Source organism: Acinonyx jubatus, chromosome C1 (genome assembly GCF_027475565.1).
Source record: "Acinonyx jubatus isolate Ajub_Pintada_27869175 chromosome C1, VMU_Ajub_asm_v1.0, whole genome shotgun sequence".
Taxonomy (NCBI): Eukaryota; Metazoa; Chordata; class Mammalia; order Carnivora; family Felidae; genus Acinonyx; species Acinonyx jubatus.
The window spans coordinates 104,040,736-104,060,575 of record NC_069381.1 but is presented as its reverse complement, the minus strand read 5'-3'; the positions used below and the strand labels follow the sequence as shown (position 1 = coordinate 104,060,575).

At 46.5% G+C, this 19,840-nt stretch overlaps 3 protein-coding genes across 3 annotated transcripts; 1 reads left to right on the top strand and 2 right to left on the bottom strand.

Annotated features, from left to right (window-relative positions):
* Positions 1-56: 56 nt before the first annotated feature.
* SCNM1 (sodium channel modifier 1) lies at positions 57-2,553 on the bottom strand. Its single transcript, XM_015077657.3, has 7 exons — positions 2,357-2,553; positions 2,051-2,121; positions 1,789-1,877; positions 1,592-1,689; positions 1,403-1,491; positions 372-566; positions 57-219 (listed from the first exon to the last, which is right to left on the bottom strand). The coding sequence occupies exons 1-7, from the start codon at positions 2,549-2,551 to the stop codon at positions 120-122; spliced, it is 837 nt and encodes a 278-aa protein (XP_014933143.3). The 5' UTR covers positions 2,552-2,553; the 3' UTR covers positions 57-119.
* A 497-nt stretch (positions 2,554-3,050) lies between these two features.
* LYSMD1 (LysM domain containing 1) lies at positions 3,051-10,228 on the top strand. Its single transcript, XM_015077668.3, has 3 exons — positions 3,051-3,499; positions 8,179-8,543; positions 8,956-10,228. Exons 1-3 carry the CDS (start codon positions 3,320-3,322, stop codon positions 9,092-9,094), a joined length of 684 nt encoding a protein of 227 aa, XP_014933154.1. The 5' UTR covers positions 3,051-3,319; the 3' UTR covers positions 9,095-10,228.
* On the bottom strand, positions 10,219-13,068 carry TNFAIP8L2 (TNF alpha induced protein 8 like 2). The gene is made up of 2 exons (XM_015077678.3): positions 12,951-13,068; positions 10,219-11,309 (listed from the first exon to the last, which is right to left on the bottom strand). Exon 2 carries the CDS (start codon positions 11,302-11,304, stop codon positions 10,750-10,752), a length of 555 nt encoding a protein of 184 aa, XP_014933164.1. The 5' UTR covers positions 11,305-11,309; positions 12,951-13,068; the 3' UTR covers positions 10,219-10,749.
* Positions 13,069-19,840: the final 6,772 nt, after the last annotated feature.

The following is a 19,840-nucleotide window of genomic DNA, read 5'->3' as shown; positions in this document are numbered from 1 at the left end:
TTGGCCAGGCTGAGAATGCAGGTTTGAAATCCTGAAATGGAACAAGGAGACTCGAGGAAAATTCAGCTTCCAGAGCGCACTGAAATTTACTTCTGAACTGAGTGGGGGAATGGAATGTGTCAGTCCAAAGGGAGATCAGGGGGTTCCTCTTCATCAGAGTCAAATTCAACATTCTCATCTTTTACCCATCGACCTTGTCCATCTGGGATCCATCCAGAGCTGGAAATAACAAAGGGAATAGGTCAGGAAAAGAGATTTAAGAAGTTAGTAGGGAATAAGGAAAAAAACAACAACAACAATTGAGAAGGATTGAAAAAAGGAGAGTCAGAGAGAAAAGAGAAAACTTAAGGAAGGTGATTCTGTATCCTCACCTTCGAAGGGTGAGGTAATGATCCAGGGCACGTCTTCTCGTGGGGCTCATGGGTGCAGAGGATGAGACAGTTGCTGACTCCTTGGCCTGTGGGCCAGCCCCAGGCACGGGTTCCCTACTGATCTTCCCACTCTTGGGTTCAACCTCTGGAGGTGGCAAAGGGAAATGGGAGACAGAGGGACGAGGGGTTTCTGGTCTGGGTAGAGAAGAATCAACGTCTATAAAAATGGTAAAGAATAAGGGCCAATTCTCTTATGAATCCCAACCCCTTACAGCAGTGCTTCCTAAATTGTTTCCCTCAAGGGACACCCGGCTGGCTCAGCCCGTACAGCATGCAACTCTTGATCTCAGGGTTGTGGGTTCAAGCCCCACATTGGGTGTACAGATCACTTAAAAATAAAAATCTTAAATATAAATTTGTGTATCATATACATATATATATGTATATATATATACCATATGGTACATATACATATACATATACATATGTTGTGTTCCTTAAGATGTTTTAGTAAGTGTTCTGCATGAAAAAGAATTTTGGGGGACGCCTGGGTAGCTCAGTCAGTTAAGCCTCCGACTTCAGCTCAGGTCATGATCTTGTGGTTCGTGAGTTCGAGCCGTGTGTCGGGCTCTGTGCTGACAGCTCAGAGCCTGGAGACTGCTTTGGATTCTGTGTCTCCCTCTCTCTCTGCCCCTCCCCTGCTAACACTCTGTCTCTCTCTCACAAATGAATAAACAATAAAAAAATGTTTTTTGGAATCAAATTGAGTTCTTTAAAGGCTAGGTTAAATTTTTCGAAGTTTTTTAATTTTAAGACTTTGTAGAGCCCTTAATATATACTAGTATTACTATCCAAATTAGGATTACAAAGTGCCATTTTTCCAAACCTAAAAAAAATTCTCTTTTTCCTGAAATACCAGTTAACATCTCTGGACTACTAGTATTCCTGAGAATACGATTTGGAATACAATCATTTTTGAGCCATCTATCTCCTCTGCCCTTTCCAACCTCTGGCTTTCGTACCCCACAGACCTGTACTTCCGGCGGCAGCAGCTGTTATAGTGAGGAGCTCTGTGCAGAGCACTTTGGGTGGTAAGTCGGGTCTGAGTTAACAGAGGAGCCTGGTATAGAGAGGGGAGACAGAGTCAGAGTCTTCAGAGCCAGAAAGTCAAAACCCTTCAAGCAGACCCACTGGGAACACACTCTCCCCACCCTGATTACCTCAGCTTTGGTCTCTGACCTCCTCAATTCATTCTGCTGTCTTGGATTCTGCTCTGTTCCCTTCCCTGGCTGCTTCTTGCCATAGAAAAGCTGCAGGCCTGAGGAGACAGGGGAAAGAATTAAAAACAGAGAAGCAACAGTGATCTGCAGAGATCTGGAGGATTTCTTCTCTAACCCCTGTCTTCCCTCAAACTTACTGGACAGATGTTTCTTGCCTGCACGGTGGGCAGTCAGCATGGCCAGGGTGTCCAGGACAGGTCGGTGGGGACAGATGGCACAAGCAAAGCTGGACAGGAGGAGAGAAGATATTTGCTCCCGGGGGGGGGGAGAGGGGTCTCGGTTGTAAGTCCCACCTTGATCTAGCAATTAATCCTAGATACTCCAGCTCTCCCCCCTGATAAAAATTTTATTGAGCCTCTAACTGCAGAACCCTCAGGCTTGATCACTCCTCGTCCTCACCGTCCATCCCGAAGCATCAGCGCCTCATCCTCTGGGATGTAACTGGCCAGCAGATCTCCGACTCTTCGTTTCTACAGGGGGATCAGAGAGTTAGGAGAAAGGATCGGACGGGAAACGACAAGGACGAGGATTGACAGGGAGTAAGGACCATGAGAACAGAGATCACAGGGAGAAAAAGGGGTCACTACCCAGCTCTAGTCGCTCCCTCGCGCCGCGCCCCCCCCACCCCGACTTGTTGCCAGAGCAGCAAAACAGCTCTTTCCCAGGGCAGTGAAGCTGCTCCCGGCGCTCTCCTCTAGCGCTTACTTTCAGCACATTGAGTTGACTCCAATCATCACCTTCCCTCTTGAAAGACATCACGACGGAGGCCCAGAAACGAGCAATTCTCCTGGGTTGCTTCGCCTCTCCTTTCAGGCCACCGTAGCAAGATTGGGGCGTCTCCTTTCCTTGGGGTTCTTTTCCGGTTGGCCTCCTTACTTCCCTGGAAGCGCTTCCCAGCATGCACAGCGCTACCGCAAGCCGGCCCCAGCCTGCCGAGGGGCCCGCACTTCCTACGCCACCCGGCGACCGCGCGCGTGCGGGGCATTTTGGGAAATGAAGTCTTTTTTTTTTTCAAAGAGCTTGCCGCCCAGCCCTCGCATCTTGACAGATTCGGGGCGTCTGCAGGGGAAGAACCTAAATGTGGAGACTGATTTTGAGAGGGTGGCGGATTTGGTGCTGTGCGGGCCTTAGAGGATCTCGGATTGGAAAGTGTGCTACGAGCTCTCGCACTCATCACGCGCCTAGTCTCCGGCCGACAGCCCACCGGGGGTGGGCCGGGTTTATTCCTGACACTAGTGGACCAACCCCAGGACGGGGCGGAGCCAGGGGGGGAATTCAGGAGGTCGGGGCTGTCCGACAAGGGGGCAAACTGAGCTGAGTGTGGAGGAAGGTAACTAGAGTTCAAAGGTCAGAGGTTAGCGTAGCGATCTGTGGCGGCGGGGGGGGGGGGGGGCGGGGGGGCGGGGGTCGAAAGTCGGCGGGGTCCTGAGGATAGACACCGGTAGGGACTGAACACTCAGGGTACAGATTTGTGGGAAAGGGGCTTGGAGGGAGGAGACGCGAGAGCGGAGGGGGTGCGTAGTACCGGAGGAGGCGGGAGAATTAGGAGAGAAGACAGAAGGGAAAAGGATCCTCTGACTATCCATTCCTAGACCCCGGCCCCGTCACTATTGAGCGCTTAGTCGGGCCTCCCTTAGTTGCAACCCCGGCTGTCGGTAGGGTCAGGAGATGGCTTCTCCCTCTAGACAGGCCTCCCTTGGGGGGTCGGGACTGCTTCAAGGGAGCCGGGCTCGTTCTTACGGAAGCCTGGTGCAGTCGGCTTGCTCCCCGGTGAGGGAAAGACGCCTGGAGCATCAGCTGGCCCCCGGAGACACCCTGGCTGGACTAGCACTCAAATACGGGGTGACGGTGAGTCTTCCACGACTGGGATGCAGGCAACCATGTAGAAGAGATTTATTCCTCAGGAGAATGTCATGGCCCTTCTGGGCAGCTTCCCCTGAAATTGTCCCAATTCTGTTGTGGTCTGATCCACCCTTTATCTTTTGGTTTTCCCATCTCAATGTTGCATTGTCTGGTTGGGACAGATCTTGTGCCACTGCTCCAGTGGAGAGGAGCTTCTTCTGTTTATCATGTCGGTCTCTATCCTAGAGGCTTTCAATGTACATTAGCCCATTTGGTTCTCACAGTCCTATCGAGCATACAGGTATTGTCCCCTGTTTACAGATGAAGAAACTGAGACCTAGATTGGTTAACCAATGTGACCAAGGTCAAATAACTAATGAGTGTTAGAGTGGGAATTCAAACAAGTCTGTCAGACTCCAAGGCCTGTACTGTTAACCACACATAAAAGTTTTAATTGCAAGTGATTAAACATTTACAGCAAACAGTCCAGGGCTGGTTTCTAGTTCTGAGTTTTTGTGAGACCAGTACTCTAATCCCTCTAGTTCTAAGTTTTTAAAGTCTTTCTCTTCTGGGTCTTTATACCTCATCAGTGCTCTGCCTTCTTCTTTCCAGTAAGGTGGCCTCCTTGGTGCAAAACAGGTACTCTCTACGCCAGGCATTTCAGGTCACGCGTGGGGTCTCTTTGATAGGTGTAAGAAACATCGCATTAAAATGGATGAATTTTTTTCCATACCCTGTTGAGTTTAGCCAACATTTCTATGCTTGGTATGTTTCAACGGCTGTGCTAACCATTCTAAGAGATAGAAACATAAATACAATGTGTTGTTGTTGCCCTTCTGTAATTTGCAATCTAGTGAGAAATGAACAGGGACGCAAATATGGATTGCAGGTGACAGAATGTGGTGACTTTGTAGAAGTATTAATAAAGGGTAGGAAATCAGAAAAGAAGATTAATTTTTACTTGGAAGGAGGCAGGGGAGGACATTAAGTGCAGTTTTTAAGGAGCCGTGAAACACTTAGAAATTCCTTGCTCTAGCTTCTCTGCAAGCCTATAATCCAGTTGTTTATACCTTTTGCGTGTTTGTCTTTCCAATAATCTGTGCTTTCCTTAAGGGACAGAACTATTTTCTTTCAGTTTTATATCTCTAGAGTCTGGCATAGTCCCTAGCACATAGAAGCTAATAGATGGTTTTTTTTAACTAATGAAAACGTGGCTAAGATTCCCACAGGTGGAGATTGGGAGGATTAGGAAAGCCACATTTCAAGTAGAGGCCATGGCCCACACCAAGGAAGGAGATATGAAAGTACTGAGCAGCTCCTGCATCCCAGGAGAGACTCTGAAGCTGTGAAAAGAAGGAAACTGTGCTACTGTAGATCGGTTATATGTGGAGGTTTTCTTACAGCCCTGTCCCCTCCTGAGTACAAAAAAAGCTCTGTAGCCTAGTGAACGGTTCTAGGTTCTGGCCTCATTCTGCTGCTTACTAGCTGAGTGACTGCATAAGTCACTTCACCTGTCTGGGCCCTCAGCTTCCTTACCATTTGTAAAATGCAGAAGGTATATTAAATAATGATAATTACCTAGGTTATTACCTACCTAACACTAGGTAGTTACCTAACACCAGCTACCTTAGTGTTAACACAAAGAGTGTGCCAAGCTCTATATATTATCTCCATAAGACTTCAGGAGGTGGCTAAAACTATTCCCCAAATATTTAAAGATAAGGAAAGAAAGGCCTAGGAAGATAACCTGCTACAGATTACAAGTCTACTTAGTAGAACTAAGATTCAGACCAGGTTGTCTCATTCTAAAATCATCACTTTGAACTGCTCTGTTAAACCAACTAGATTCTAGGGGCGCCTGGGTGGCTCAGTCGTTAAGCATCTGATTTCGGCTCAGGTCATGATCTCATGGTTTGTGAGCTCAAGCCCCGCTTCAGGTAAAACACGAGCCCTGCTTCAGGTGAGCCCCGCTTCTCTCTCTTTCTCTCTGCCGCTCGCTCATTTGCACTCTCTCTCTCTCTCAAAAAAGAAATAAATAACTAGATTCTAGTGGCCTTTCTAGCTCAGTGGACTGTGGCTCAGCAGTCTAGGACTCCTCTGGAGTTTGGCTTTAGTTACATTCTTTTTTTTCTTTTTTTAATTTTTGAGGAGACAGAGACAGAGCATGAGCGGGGGAAGGGCAGAGAGAGAGGGAGACACAGAATCCGAAGCAGGCTCCAGGCTCTGAGCTGTCAGCACAGAGCCCGTCGCGGGGCTCAGACTTACAAGCTGTGAGATCATGACCTGAGCCGAAGTCCTACAGTCAACTGACTGAGCCACCCAGGTGCCCCTGGTTACATTCTGTTAAAAAGTAGAATGATGTTCGGGTGCCTGGGTGGCGCAGTTGGTTAAGCTTCCAACTTCGACTCAGGTCATGATCTCACAGCTTGTGAGTTTGAGCCCCGTGTCGGGCTCTGTGCTGACAGCTCAGAGCCTGGAGTCTGCTTTGGATTCTGGGTCTCCCTCTCTCTCTCTGCCCCTCCCCTGCTTGCACTCTGTCTCTCTCTCTCTCTCAAAAATAAACATTAAAAAAAATTTTTTTAAGTGGAATGATGTGGCCTTATATGGAATTTCTAGTAAATAGTAAAATAACAAAATTCACAGAATAATTCATAGCATCTTGGAGCTAGAAGGGACCTAGGATACTATCTAGGCAAAATAAAATTAATAGCATCAAAACACTGGGCTAAATAAAAGTACAAAACTGCAAGCCAATTTTAACTTTTTTTATTGTTCAGATTAATCCAATTTTATTTTAAACACATTATAGCATATGATTTTTACTAATATACTACATCTGAGATTTCTATATTTTGTTATCTAGTTTATTTACTCATAAAGCATTAATGAACCTCTGCTGTATGCCAAATTTGTGTCATGCTGAGGAGTGCCTTGGGATACAGAGACAGCATCCCCGCCCTCAAAGGACTCACAGAGTTTGGGCAAGACAAATGTGCAAAGATGTGAATAACAGTACAATATTGTGATAGGTGTTACATGGCAATGTTTACAGTGTACCTTGGGAGTCCTGGAGAAGGTGACACAGAGGGAGTGACAGTTGATGAGTGGAAGTTTTCCCAGCAGAGAAGGGGATAGTGGAGAAGTGTGTCAGACAGATAAAGACACAAAGGTGTGGAAGATCATAAAATGTTTGAAAAACATGAAAAGTTCAGGATGGCAAAATGTATAGATGGCAGAAGAGAGATGAGGCTAGACATCATATTGGGGTAGATCGAGAATCCTTGAATGCTAATTTGAATTTTATCTCTGAGCCAATGGGGGGCCATAGGAAGTTTATACACAGGGTAGTGGGTTGATCAGATTCATTTTTTTAAGGAAGATAGATGTCAGGGATGCCTGGATGGCTCAGTCTGTTGAACACCCAACTGTTGACTTCAGCTTAGGCCATGATCTTAGGGTCATGGGATTGAGCCCCTCGTCCAGTGTGGAGCCCAGTGTAGAGCCTGCTTAAGATTCTCACTCTCCTTCCCTCTGCCCCTCTCCTCCTCTTACTTGCGTGTGCTCTCTCTCTCTCTCTCTTTCTCAATAAATAAATAAATAAATAAATAAATAAATAAATAAATATCAATGTCAGCAGGGGGAGATGCATAGAAATGGAGAGAGGAAGACTGGAAGAGACGTTTTTTGCAGTAACTTGTTGACCAGCTGGGTATGGGTGGCGAAAGAAAAGTATAAGTTGAGGATGGCATCTACCCTCGTTTCTACCTTGGGCGGCAAGTGGATGGTCACGCCAGACACTATGTCCAGTGATGGATAAATAGGTACTAAGTAAATTGGTCAGCAAAATTATTAATATTCGTGTGAAAAGCATTCCCAGAAGGAGTAAAAAGGCCCAGAATTCGAATTACACCTTTGTCATTAATTTGCTGGTTAATCTTAGGCAACAACCTGTCTGAGCCTCAGTTCCTTCATCTTTAACTGAAGTTCCCAGCATGAGACTCTTCAGGGATCCACAAAGTCAAAACTACTTTCATAGTAATGATAGTAAGACTTTGTCTTTTTCATCCTCATTCTCACAAGTGTACTGTATTTTTCAGAAGCTACATGACGTGTAATATTATAGCCCATCAGATGTAAAGGCAGATAGGAGAATCTTCTGTTGTCTTCTGTTAAGTCACGCATTAAACTGACTTGAAAAAATATAAAGCACTGCCTCTCTTTTTGCTCCATTTGTTGTTGTTTTGGAAAATAGTTATTTTTCATTAGCATATTTATGTTAACATGCAATGGGTTATTTTTAAATAAGTACACATTTTTCAATTTGTTCACTTTTACTTTATAAGAACGTGTATTGATAGCTATAATCTACATAAATGAAAGCTTTTTTTTTCCTCAATAGTTTTTTAAAATGCAAAGGGACCCTAAAACCAAAAAGTATGAAAACCGCTGATCAATAAAATAGGAATAGTATGGAAACCAATTTGACAATAAATTTCATATTATAAATAAATAAATACCCTAAAAAATAAAATAAAATAGGAATAATATCAGCCCTCTGTATTTTAGCTTGGTTGTTATAGGGTCAAATAAGACTCTGTACAATCACTTTAAAAGGCCTGAGGTGCTGTACAGATAGAAGATTGATCATTACTACTGTCATTAATTGCGGTGACTTTTTTTTAAAGATGGAACAGATTAAGCGTGCAAACCGCCTTTATACTAATGACTCCATCTTCCTGAAGAAAACCCTCTACATCCCCATCCTGACAGAGCCCAGAGACCTGTTCAATGGTTTGGATTCTGAGGAAGAGAAAGAGGGAGAGGAAGAAGTACAGTCAAGTAAGGATGAAGTTCAGCCACACTCAGCTGACAGGAAGAAACGAGAAACAGGTTCAGGACGTGCTAACGGTGAAGTCCTTCCCACACCTGGCTGGGAACCCCACACTCCCATCCATGACCTCTCTGCCTCTGATTTCCTTAAGAAGCTTGATTCACAGATCAGCCTGTCAAAGAAGGCTGCTGCCCAGAAGCTGAAAAAGGGGGAAAGTGGGTGAGTCTTGAATGGTTCCTTTTACGCCCCTCCATAGACTTCTTCATTCTTCCAGCCTTGTCTGACCAGACACACAAGTAAGTAAGCACAGTGTTAGCAGAAGCGATGTGAAGCCTTTCCCCCAGATGGCCCTGAAACAACGACAGAGCCAATGGCTGCTGGGACGGGTAGAGCAGCGGGAAATGGTTTTGTATTCTCATTGGAGTAAAATAGTTGAGTGTTGTTATGGCTCTGATGATCCGTGAAGGAGCGTTAATGGTTAGAATTTACAGAGAGGGTAACGAGACTCCATCTGAGAGCAAGCAGCTCATGTATACTAGGAGAGGAGGACAGCTTCCCCTATACCTTTTCAGTGGGCCCTTTCTCAGGTTCTTCCCCTGACCTGTCACTTTGCCCCTTTCCTCACCTGCAGGGTACCTGGGGAGGAGTCAGGCCTTCACCTGAGTTCCCCTCGGATGCAGCAGCGAGCAGTCCTAGGTCCGGTCCCGTTGACCCGGACCTCTCGGACCCGGACACTTCGGGACCAGGAGGATGAAATCTTCAAACTCTGATGTCCCCAGAAATGATTGGGAGAAGCAAGATGTTGAAGTAGCAACTTGAGGGGGAGAGGAGCCTGAGGTGAGGCTCAAGAACACGGCTTCCCGGCCCGCCTCCCTCCCTCCTGCCTTCGTTCCAGCCTTCTCGTTGATCTAGAGTTCCTTGGCCCGGGGCAGCTTGATTGGCAAGAGTAGAGGATGGGGAACAGACCCCTCCTCAGTTCTTTGTCTGAATCTAGAGCTGTCCTTCAGATTCAAAAGGCTCTTTTTACGTCCCTGTTGGCTTCCCCGTCCCTTTTACCTTCCCTTGGCCTTAGAACAGGGTGGCGAGGACTCCCTCAGCCCCCAGCCTCCTTCCTCTCCGTCTCCAACTATGTTACCTAATTTATTTGGTGCTATATTGAAGTAGTATTTATTTGCTGTATCGTACATTTCCCTCTTATAACTGAAAAATGGGATTTCTATAACTCTGGGGTGAAGGGAGCCCAGGAGTAGTAAGCCAATGCCCGCTGGCTCCCCACCTTCCCCACCTTCTTAGCCAAGCATGTCACTGAGGGTGGGGCAATCCGTGATCTAGCCCCTCTGCAGAGAATGGTGGACCGTGCTGGGGCTTTTCCCCAGTCTCAATGTAAAGAATTTGGGCTCAGTCTTAACCAACCAGTCCACTATAATTTGTTTATAACTCTTGCTCTGAGAAAAAGCAGCAACATAGGAACTGGAACTCTCCACATCACCAGTTCACCCTTCTGACCTGCTCCTCTGTTCAGCATGTGTGAGGCTAAGGGATGACAGAGGAGTTACTTTGGAGTTTGAGGAGGAGGACAGTTGGGGGAGACTTGCTGGTGCGGGAGTTTCTTTGTTACACTCCCTCCCCACCAGCGCTGTTGATCTATGCCTTGCTCCTCACTGCGTATTTATTTGCAATCTGTAGCACTGATCTGTGGTACTGGGTTTTTTTTTTGTTTTTTTTGTTTTTTTTAGAGTTTCTTAAGCAGCAGTAGGCAAGGGAACCCCAATACTACTGGCACTATGCCTCTGTCTCCTGTCTGGAAATGGTGAGAGGCTAGATAAGCGGTGTTTCTCTTTCCCTCACCTCTGTGATGGTCATAAGGTGTAAGAAGCTGGAGAGATTAAACACTGAGCCCTGTGCATGCTTTAGTAGTTTTATTTCCCCTGTGAGAATCTCCCCTGCCCTAGCCCCTTCTTCCTGCACTCTGGAACAGAGCCTCTGGTGTCCATCCAGGCTCTACTTGGAGCTGGAGGTCTAGGATGGCTCTAAGGGGCCCCCACTCCCACTTCTGTCTTTAGGGTCCCCTGACGGGTTAGATGGGCTATGCCCTCTTACCCTGGTTCACAGGGGAGGGGGCTTCCCTGTTTCAAATGTCCCTTATGGGGGAAATAGAGATCCAAGTTTCACTTCGTCTTTTTCAGGCAGCTTTGTTTCCTGTCCTGGGGCTGGAGTGGGAGAGAGGCCTCAACCCTCAGCTTTGCTTCTTCTCCACCAGCAGTTCGGGGGTGGGGTGGTCTCAGAGTCCAAAGCACTCTTAGGAAAGACGAAGCCCGAGGACTGACAAGCATTAGTGCAGATGAGCAGGGTTAGAAAGCTCGTTCCGGGTTGTTTCCTCAGTCAGCTCTCTGGCCAAGGTGGCTTGTGCTGGGTTCCAGGGCCCTCAGAGTTTCCCCTCATCCAGCATCTTCCTGAGCCCATCACAGATCTTGCCCAGGTGCTGAGTGAAGTCGGGCCCGTAGAGGGCGGTGAGCAGGCCCGCGTCAGAAAAGTGATCGAACACGTGGCGGATGCGGCCGTGTGACTTGGGTGTGAGGTGGTGCTCCACCAGCTCCAGCAGCACATCCCGGCACTCGGTCAGCAGGCCAGCCAGCACCGCAGCCTCAAAGGTGAAGTCCACCTCGCCAAAGCTGAGTGCTGTCATGGCGCCCTGCCGCAGCTTTTGGCGGAAGCGGGCGGCCAGGGCCAGCTCACCGGGGCCAAAGCAACCGCTGCGGTGCAGCACGGCCACCTTGACCGCCACCTTGATCAGGTCCTTGATCACCCGCTGGGCCTGGGGCCGGCTGTGCGTGTACTCTTTGGAAACACGGTAGAGCTCATCTAGCACCGCGCTGCTGGTCTCGTCGATGAACAGATGAGCCACGGACCGACCTGCCATCTTACTCAGTAGCTTCTTCTCCGCCTGTAGTGCCAGACTCTTTGAGCTGAAGGACTCCATAGTGCCTGGGGAAGGGGGCGGTGGGGGCATGTGGTTAGTCGCCAGAAGACAGCCACAGGCATCCTTAGAAAGAAAGACATGGCTTTTCCCCCTTACTCTGGTTTCTTGGCCATTGTCATCATTTCATCTTTTTCCCCTGGGCCCCCTCGGTTCTCTAGGCCTGTTCCCATTTCTTTTCAAGTGGTACTGTAGGAAATTTTGATTTCTAAACCCAGAGGAGCAGTAATAGCTTTGGCTGGAGGAGTGAAGGCTCACAGGGGCTCGGCCTCACACGTGAAGTCTCAAGGGGAAGTAGGCCATTGCTGCCCTACAGTGAAGAAGATCTGCCTTACCTGGCTGATCATTCAACCCTTGTGGACGCTGACTGTGTGCCATGTGTCTATGAGGTGTGGCTATGACTCTCTGTTTTACAGCTGAGCAAACTGAAGCTCGCTTTAAAGAATTTACCCAATGTCAAATGCCACCGTTTTTCTGGCCCCAAAAGCCCATGTCAGCTCGTGTGCTCTACTGTCTGTAAAGAAATGGGGTGGGGTTGGGGGATCTCAGGAGTCCTAATAAAAATAACAACTAACGTTTATTGAGACCCTATGTGCCAAGTACTTTATGGGAATTGTCTTCCCGACCCTTCGTTAGGTCGGTGTCACCGTCTTACGGTGAGAACACTGAAGCTAAGAGGAATTAAGCAACTTGGCCAAAGTCGCTATAGCAAATGATAATGAGCTTTGAACTAAATAATCCGAAGAAACCTCCTTCCCTGGAATGTTCTCAGTGAGGTCCATGTACATGTGAGCATGAGAAACAAGCACCCCAGGGCGGGAGGGGGCAGGCGGTCCTGGAGGCCTGCAGTCTTCTACTGGGACTGACCCCAGGACCCTCCTGGTGGCACATCACTGGCATATATCCAGGGTTCTCTCCCCGTGGTCTTCGCCCGTGGTTCTGGTTGTTTTGCTTCTTACTTCCCCCTACCCTGCGCTGCAGGATGTGGCTGTGACCGCAGTGAGGAGCAGCCTCGCCCTCTCCCCCAAACCCAAATGGGAGCCTGAAGACTCAGGGCAGATGGGTGCTATTGACTGGGGCAGGGGTTTCTTCCCCAGCTGTACCGGTTCAATGGGAGCCTGAAAAACTGCTTTGCTCCTGGGCCTGCCTGGGGTTTTCTGGCCCGGGCTCCACAGCCGGAAGAGGAGATTGCTCCATGCGAGCCTGCCTTCCTCCTTGGCCTTCCTGTTCCCCAGCTCTTCATTGCACCCGTTGTTATCTCCCATTTGCTCCACTGTCCTCTCCCTCCCTGTTTCAGTCTCTCTTTTTCTCTTGTCTGGGTCCTGCCCTGCGACCCTCTGCTCCAGCTCCCCCTCTGGCCCTTATGTCTACCCCCATGTCTCCTAGGACGTCCTTACATGTCTCCATACTCTGTTGCACACCCACATCACCCCCATGCCTCGGCCCTGCCTCTACACTGTCCCAAACCCCGTCTTTCTTTCTGAGGCATCCTTGCCCCAGGGAAAACTGAGTTGGACCTTTCTGCTGAGGACCCAAGAATTCTGTCAAGTGAAAGTCTCACAATATGGAAGGCTCAGGCTGGCAGGGCTGGGACCTTTCTGCCACCACCACCCCTAAAGACTACCCTCCTGTCATTGCTGGCCCCTCACCTGCTGCGTGCACTGGTGCCAGTCTTGCTTTGGGTGTCCCGGGAGAGCTGATAGAATGGAGAAGCTCCTAAGTGAGAGGCTCTTTGGCTTGGCCCCACCCCTGAAGCCCCGCCTACCAACTCGGTGCTCAACCTCCGGTTCATCACACTGTCTCTAAGAAGGTCTGTGGCCCAAGAGCCTCCCAGAAATACAACAAAGGTTAAAAGGAATACCAAGCATTCTGGAGGAAATAGCCTTGATTTGAGGTCATGAGGAGGGATTGCACATCCCCTGGTCTCAAATTGTTTGCTTCTTTCTTTCCTCGATGCCCAGTTCCTTGAGATCTTCGATTTTTGTGGTACTGGGAATGATATGAAGTACAAATTGCTGGAGTAGGGGTCAGTGGGGAAGGTTTTGAAGATTGAATTGAGCTTAGGCTGGAGATGCCAGAGGCAGACCAGAGACCAGCAGGTGTGAGCATGTCCCTGGAGTCTCCAGGGGAGGGTGGTGCTTGGGGCAGCGGTATCACAAGCATAGGCCTCCAGTGCCTGCCTGGGTAAGGGGTGGCATGGACTGTCTCTGCCCTTAACCCTAGAGAGGAAGGTGCTGGGGCCAGGGCGACCAAGCCAGATGTGACCAGCAGGTGTCAGCACAGCACTGAACCACTAGAGGAAACGCAGCTACTTACGGTGCCTTGTAGCTGCTATAGGGATGAAGGTAAGACAGTTTCTGAATGAGGCCCAAATGTTTACCATCAAGAATCTGACAGTCTGGACAGGGAGATAAACTTAAGCAAGTGTAACTATAATGCAAGTCAAATGACGTCATTAGCTTTAGTAGAAATTGGAAGAATAATGAGAGTAAAGAGATGTTTAGATTATTTCTGAGAGGAGGGCTGACAAGGCAGAACGAGGAGAATGAATTCCACTATTTACGAGGCAGAGATGGTGGAGAAGTGCTTCCCAGATGATGGGGATAACCATAAGCCATCCAACAATTAAAGGTAATGTAGAGCATACTCAGGAAGCGCTGAGAGAGAAGTTGCTTGAGAGAGAAGGAAAGAAGGAAAAGGCAGATCATGGTAGGCTTTAACAGATTTGCTCAAGGGTTCACACTTCTGTGGGCAGTGGGGAGACAGCATTTTGAATCAGGAGAAAGAAATCATTAGCTCAGTGGGAATGGGTTAGAGGCTCCAATAAGTTTTTAGCGGAGGGAGGGCCCGCTGGATCGGCATATAGCTTGCACAGGATGAGGCCTGATGAGAGACCTTGGGCTTTGGTGATTTTACAAGACATTCTAGCAGAAGGGGAAGGGTTGGAAAGTGGGTTGGCTTGCAAAAGTTGAAGAGTAAATTGAAGTTCCGGAATAGAAACCATCCACATGACACGGACTCCATGGTTGAGAGGTTTCAAGAGGTGAAATAACCTGTCCCCAAATGTGAAAACTAGTCGATGGCAGATTAAGGGCCTTAGGTGATTCCCAAGCCTTTCCGGCTCATTTCCTCACAAGATGATGAGGCAGTAAATTCTACCTCATAATGAACATGGCAGGGTCCTGCTCCCGTATGCTCTGATTAATTCACTGATCATACATTCTGGGGACAGTGATACTACCAAAATCACAGGGACAGTGAGAGTCCTTTTTATTTATTTTTTATTATTTGTTAATGCTTATTTTTGAGAGAGAGAGTGTGAGTGGGGGAGGAGCAGAGAGAGAGGGAGGCACAGAAGCCCAAGCAGGCTCCGGGCTCTGAGCTGTCAGCACAGAACCTGATGCAGGGCTTGAACCCAGGGCTTCAACCTGAGCCAAAGTCAGACGTTCAACCCTCTGAGCCATCCAGGCTCCCCGAGAGTCCTTTTTAAAAGGAATGTGCCATCTGGGGTGCCTGGGTGGCTCAGTTGGTTGAGTGCCCATCTCTTGATATCAGCTCAGGTCATGATCTCACGGTTCCTGGGATCCAGTGCCACGTCAGGCTCTGTGCTGTCTGCCCCTCCCTGTCCCTCCCCTGCTGGCGCTCTCTCTCTCTCTCTCTCTCTCTCTCTCTCTCTCTCTCTCTCTGTCAAAAAGAAATAAACATTTAAAAATGTGCAATCTAATTGGAAAATAAGAGAAGTGTGAATACAAGAAGTTGCAAATACTTTCTGAGTCCAGAATTCTCTGCCAATTCCTTACCCACTAACCTCTCCGGCTTCTCCTCTTGTGTGCTCCTTGTGCTCAGCTCTCTCTGTCCCTTGTCCTGGGCTCCAGCTGTGTTGTAATTGTCTCAATTCCTCCAGTACTCACCGTGCGTGATTGCTGTTTCCCTCCTTCCACCTCATTCTGTGTTCTAGACTTTCCCCCTTCTTGTGTCTCTGCCTGGAACTCTACACACACACACACACACACACACACACACCTCTTCCCTGCCTACTTAATTCTACTCAGCCTTCGGGTCTCAGCTGGAAAGTCAAATCTGTGGAGCCATCACAAGTCCCTAAACCAGGTTAGACCCTTCTGATGCATAGTGCTATTGAACTGTATACCTCCCCTATTATAATTACCCTCTTCACTGTAATTTGTGGCTTTTTAACTGCATCCCCACTAGACTGTAAACTCCATGAGGGCAGGGATGATGCCTTAGTGCCTGCCGAGTGCCTCACACACCCTGCTCAGTCAATATTGGCTGAAAGAATAAATTTAAAACCCACCCAAGAAGCAGGAGATAAGGGGGAAACAGTAGCAACACAACAGTCCCATGGAATATTGTTCATTTAATTCACTCATAGACAAGTCTTTCTTTGATTTTCTCTTTTATTTATTTAATTTTTTAATGTGTATTTATTTTTGAAGGAAAGAGAGACAGAGTGTGAGTGGAGGAGGCGCAGAGAGAGAGGGAGACACAGAATCCGAAGCAGGCTCCAGGCTCCGAGCTGTCAGCACAGAGCCCGACGTGGGGCTCGAACTCACAAACTGCGAGATCATGACCTGAGCTGGTCAGTTGCTTAACCGACTGAGCCACCCAGGTGCCCCTGTTTGATTTTCTCTTAATCTATACCCATTTTTAGTAATCTCCAAACCCACAGCATATAATTAGCAGCAAATTAAAAGAGGAAAGAGGAGGTTTTAGAAGCAAGAACAGGATAACAATGAGAATTCACAGAGATCGAAAGAGGAGACTAGGAAAACAAAAAAATGAAAACTAGCATTCGTGGCCATACAGAAGAGGAGCCAACAGTATTAACCATGCATATTCTATCCTTCAGCATCCTCACTGGTTTCCTGTACAATTAAGTTCACGGTGCTTCCTCTGAGTAAGCAAAAAATTGGTTAAATGGTGGCATCTTAAATGTGTGAAACACTTTTGGATTTACCAAACATTTCACCTGCATTATCTCACTTGATCCTGTGAGGTAGGCAAGCAAGGAAAGTGGCCGCTCAAACAGATGACAGACTCAGCCTTAGAAGTGATTTATCCAAAGCCATACTCCAATAGCTCAATTGAGGTCTTAATGACCCAGTCATGTTCTTTCCACTGTATAATCCACAGGAGACTAATAATCCCTTTTTGAATAAGCCCTATTTGAAACAGTTAGAATGAAAATGTTTTGCACGTAATTGGATAAACTTCAGTTACCTGGGAAAATAGGCAGAAGGGAACATTCCTATGTTTCTGTTTCACTGAGGATGCACCATGGTTAAAATCAGTACTCGTATCATTTCAGGAAAAGAAAATGCAGTGCGATTTGAAGCAGTCAACCAAGACTTCAGCCTGACGTAGCTGGAAATAGTTCACATCTTTGATGCGTTTATATCTTCCTCCATTAACCAAACTCTGGGCATTATCACTAAGTGCTGGGGATACAAAGATAAAAGACAAGCTTCCTGTCTTTACACTAAGTTGTAAAGACCTATAGCAAGTCCATATGGAAGTATCCAATAAACAATTGTAAAAGTGAGTTTAGAGCTCTGGAGAAAGACCCAGGTTGAATAGCTAGGTTTTATGGAGAACAGCACATTAGTCATTAATGTAATGTTTGGTGTGGGTTATTTTGACCAATGAGAATGTGTAAAGCAAGAAGAGATGGGTACGGACGTGACCCTAGAGAACACCAGCACATACGGAGAGATCAGACAAGGCTGAGAGAGAGGCCATGGTAATAGAAGTTAAGTCACTCATTCATTTAAGACTACCTATTTTTATTAAACGCCTAGTCTCTGTCAAGAGAAAGAAGGACCCAGGAGCCAAAAGAGGAGAGTGTTTCAAGGAAGGAGGGGCCAGTAGGGTCAAATGCCATAAGGAGGGCAAAAGGATAAAGTCTGAAGAACTGTTCATTGAATGTGACAAAGAGGTCATTAGTGGCCTTGATGAGAACAATCTCAGTGGGTTGATGGGGGCAAAAAAATAATAAGATGATTGAGAAGTGAATGAGTAGAAGGAAATGCATACAGCAATTCTAGTTGACTCTAGAAGTTTAGCTGTGAAGGGAAGAAAGAAATGGAGAGATGGCTAAATACAGACAAGGATCAGGGGAAAGTTGAGAATTTTTTTTTTTAATCATGTGAGATACTTGAGCATGTGTAGATGCTGAGGGGAAAATGTCAGTAAAAAAAAGGAAAGGTTAAAAATAGAGGAAGGAGAAAGGATTTGAAGACCCAGGGAATAAAGCTTGTAAGTAGGAGATAAAGAGGACAGATTTATTCAACCAACGTGTTAATAGTTAATACCTGCTATATGCCAGGTAGTGTGCAAAACACAAAGTGTACAGTGACAGGCAAGATGGCCATAGCTAGGCCCTGGGTACATGGAACTTACAGGAAGGTGGGAAGGTGGACCTTGGACAGGAGATACAGATGCCTCATCTAATGGGATGACCAAGATGTGAGGATGTCCCTAAGGGCATCTGGAGAGGGCCCAAGAAGTTGGTGGAATTCTCACATTACTACTATTTTCTCTGAAGACAGATGTGGCAGCTGCTGAGATAAAGGAAGAAGTAGTGATGAAAGAAACTTGAGGAGTGAGGTGGAAGTTTGAAATAGCTACTTGTAAGGATTGGGAGAGGGTGATTTTCCAAAGTTGGAGATCCTGAATTTATTAGAGGCTCTGATCTGTGGGACTGTGGGATTTTCTCCGTAAGACCCCGAGAAGCAGGAACAGAATCATTTGGATTTGTCCTTTGATGTAGCTCTCTGGTTCATCCATTTCTTTCTATACCCAGTGTCACCATCCTTACCTGAATGCCTCTCTCCCCTCAACCTTGAACCCCCTATTTTCTTGCTGGTAGGTCTCCTTGTCTCCTTGCTAAAATAAAAGCATTTTGATAAGGAACACCCTTATTTGAGAACTTGAAATGACATCCTATTCCTGTCAGATTATTTTAACCTACTCACTTTAGCATTCCAAGCCTTCCATAATTTGTCTCCCTCTTCCCCTTTACTCTGATTGTTACTAGTATCTTTCTTACATCACTCCTGCCCAGCATTTTGCTATCTATGCTTCAGGCTCCAGGCTTACCAAGTACAAATTTGCTTAAGCTAAGTTGCTCTTTAGAACATTTTCTTCTTTCGTTTGCACCAAACTGACTCCCACTAAAGTTCTCCATTTTCCATGATAAAATATATCCAATGGCTTTCCCTGCAGTCATCATGAAGAACATTTATTGTGTCTCTTTCATTTCAGAATTACATTCAATGTAGCTCTTTTTTCTTTCTCTTTCTTTCTCTCGAATGGGTATTGCATTTTAATCATTTAGTGCATGTAACTTTTATTTTAACCTCAATAGATGGCTATTTTCTTTTTCAAATATTTTATTTTTAAGTAATCTCTACACCCAACGTGGGGCTCAAACCTGCAACCCTGAGGTCAAGAGTTGCATACTCCACTGACTGAGCCAGCCAGGCACCCCAACTGACATTTTCTTTGTATTTTCTTTCCCTTTCTTTCTTTTTTAAGTTATTGTTTTTTTAATGTTTATTTATTTTTGAAAGAGATGGTGTGAGTGGGAGAGGGGCAGAGAGAGAGGGAGACACAGAATCTGAAGCAGGCTCCAGGCTCTGAGCTGTCAGCACAGAACCCGATGTGGGGCTCGAACTCACGAGCTGTGAGATGGTGACCCAAGCAGAAGTTGGACACTTAACAGACTGAGCCACCCTCACGTCCCTTAAACTTTTTAAAATGTTTATTTATTTATTTACTTTGAAAGAGAAAGAGCACACGTATGTGAGCAGGGTAGGTGCAGAGAGAGAGGGGGAAAGAGAATCCCAAGCAGGCTCCCTGTGGACAATGTGGAGTCTGACATGGGGTTCCAGCTCACAAACCATGAGATCTTGACCTGAGCCAAAATCAAGAGTCAAACGCTTAACCAACTGAGCCACCCAGTGGCCCCTCTTTCTTTTTATTGAAGTATAGTTAACACACAATGTTACATTAGTTTCATATGTTCAACATAGTGATTCAACAAATTTGTAGGTTATGCTATGCTTACACAAGTGTCTGTCACCATACAATGCTAATACAATGCCATTGACTATATTCCCTATGCTGTCTCTTTCGTCCCCATGACTTGTTCTTTCCATAACCGGAAGCTTGTATCTCCCACTCCTTTTCATCTATTTTGCCCGTTCCCCAACGCTTCTGCCTCTGGCAACTATCAGTTTGTTCTCTGTGTTTATGGGTCTGTTTCTGCTTGTTGTTTGTTTGGTTTTTAGATTCTACATACAAGTGAAATCATATAGTATTTGTCTTTCTCCTCTTTTTTTTTTTTTTCTTTTGGTGATTGAGAATTTTATGTAGCGTTGTTTGGTTTTCTTTCTCTTCATTTTTTTGTGTATCTATTACAGGTTTTGGGTTTGTGATTAGCATGATATATCATGGCTTCTATATCACATCCTAAATATATAGCATTCTATATTGATGGTCATTTAAGTTTAAACAC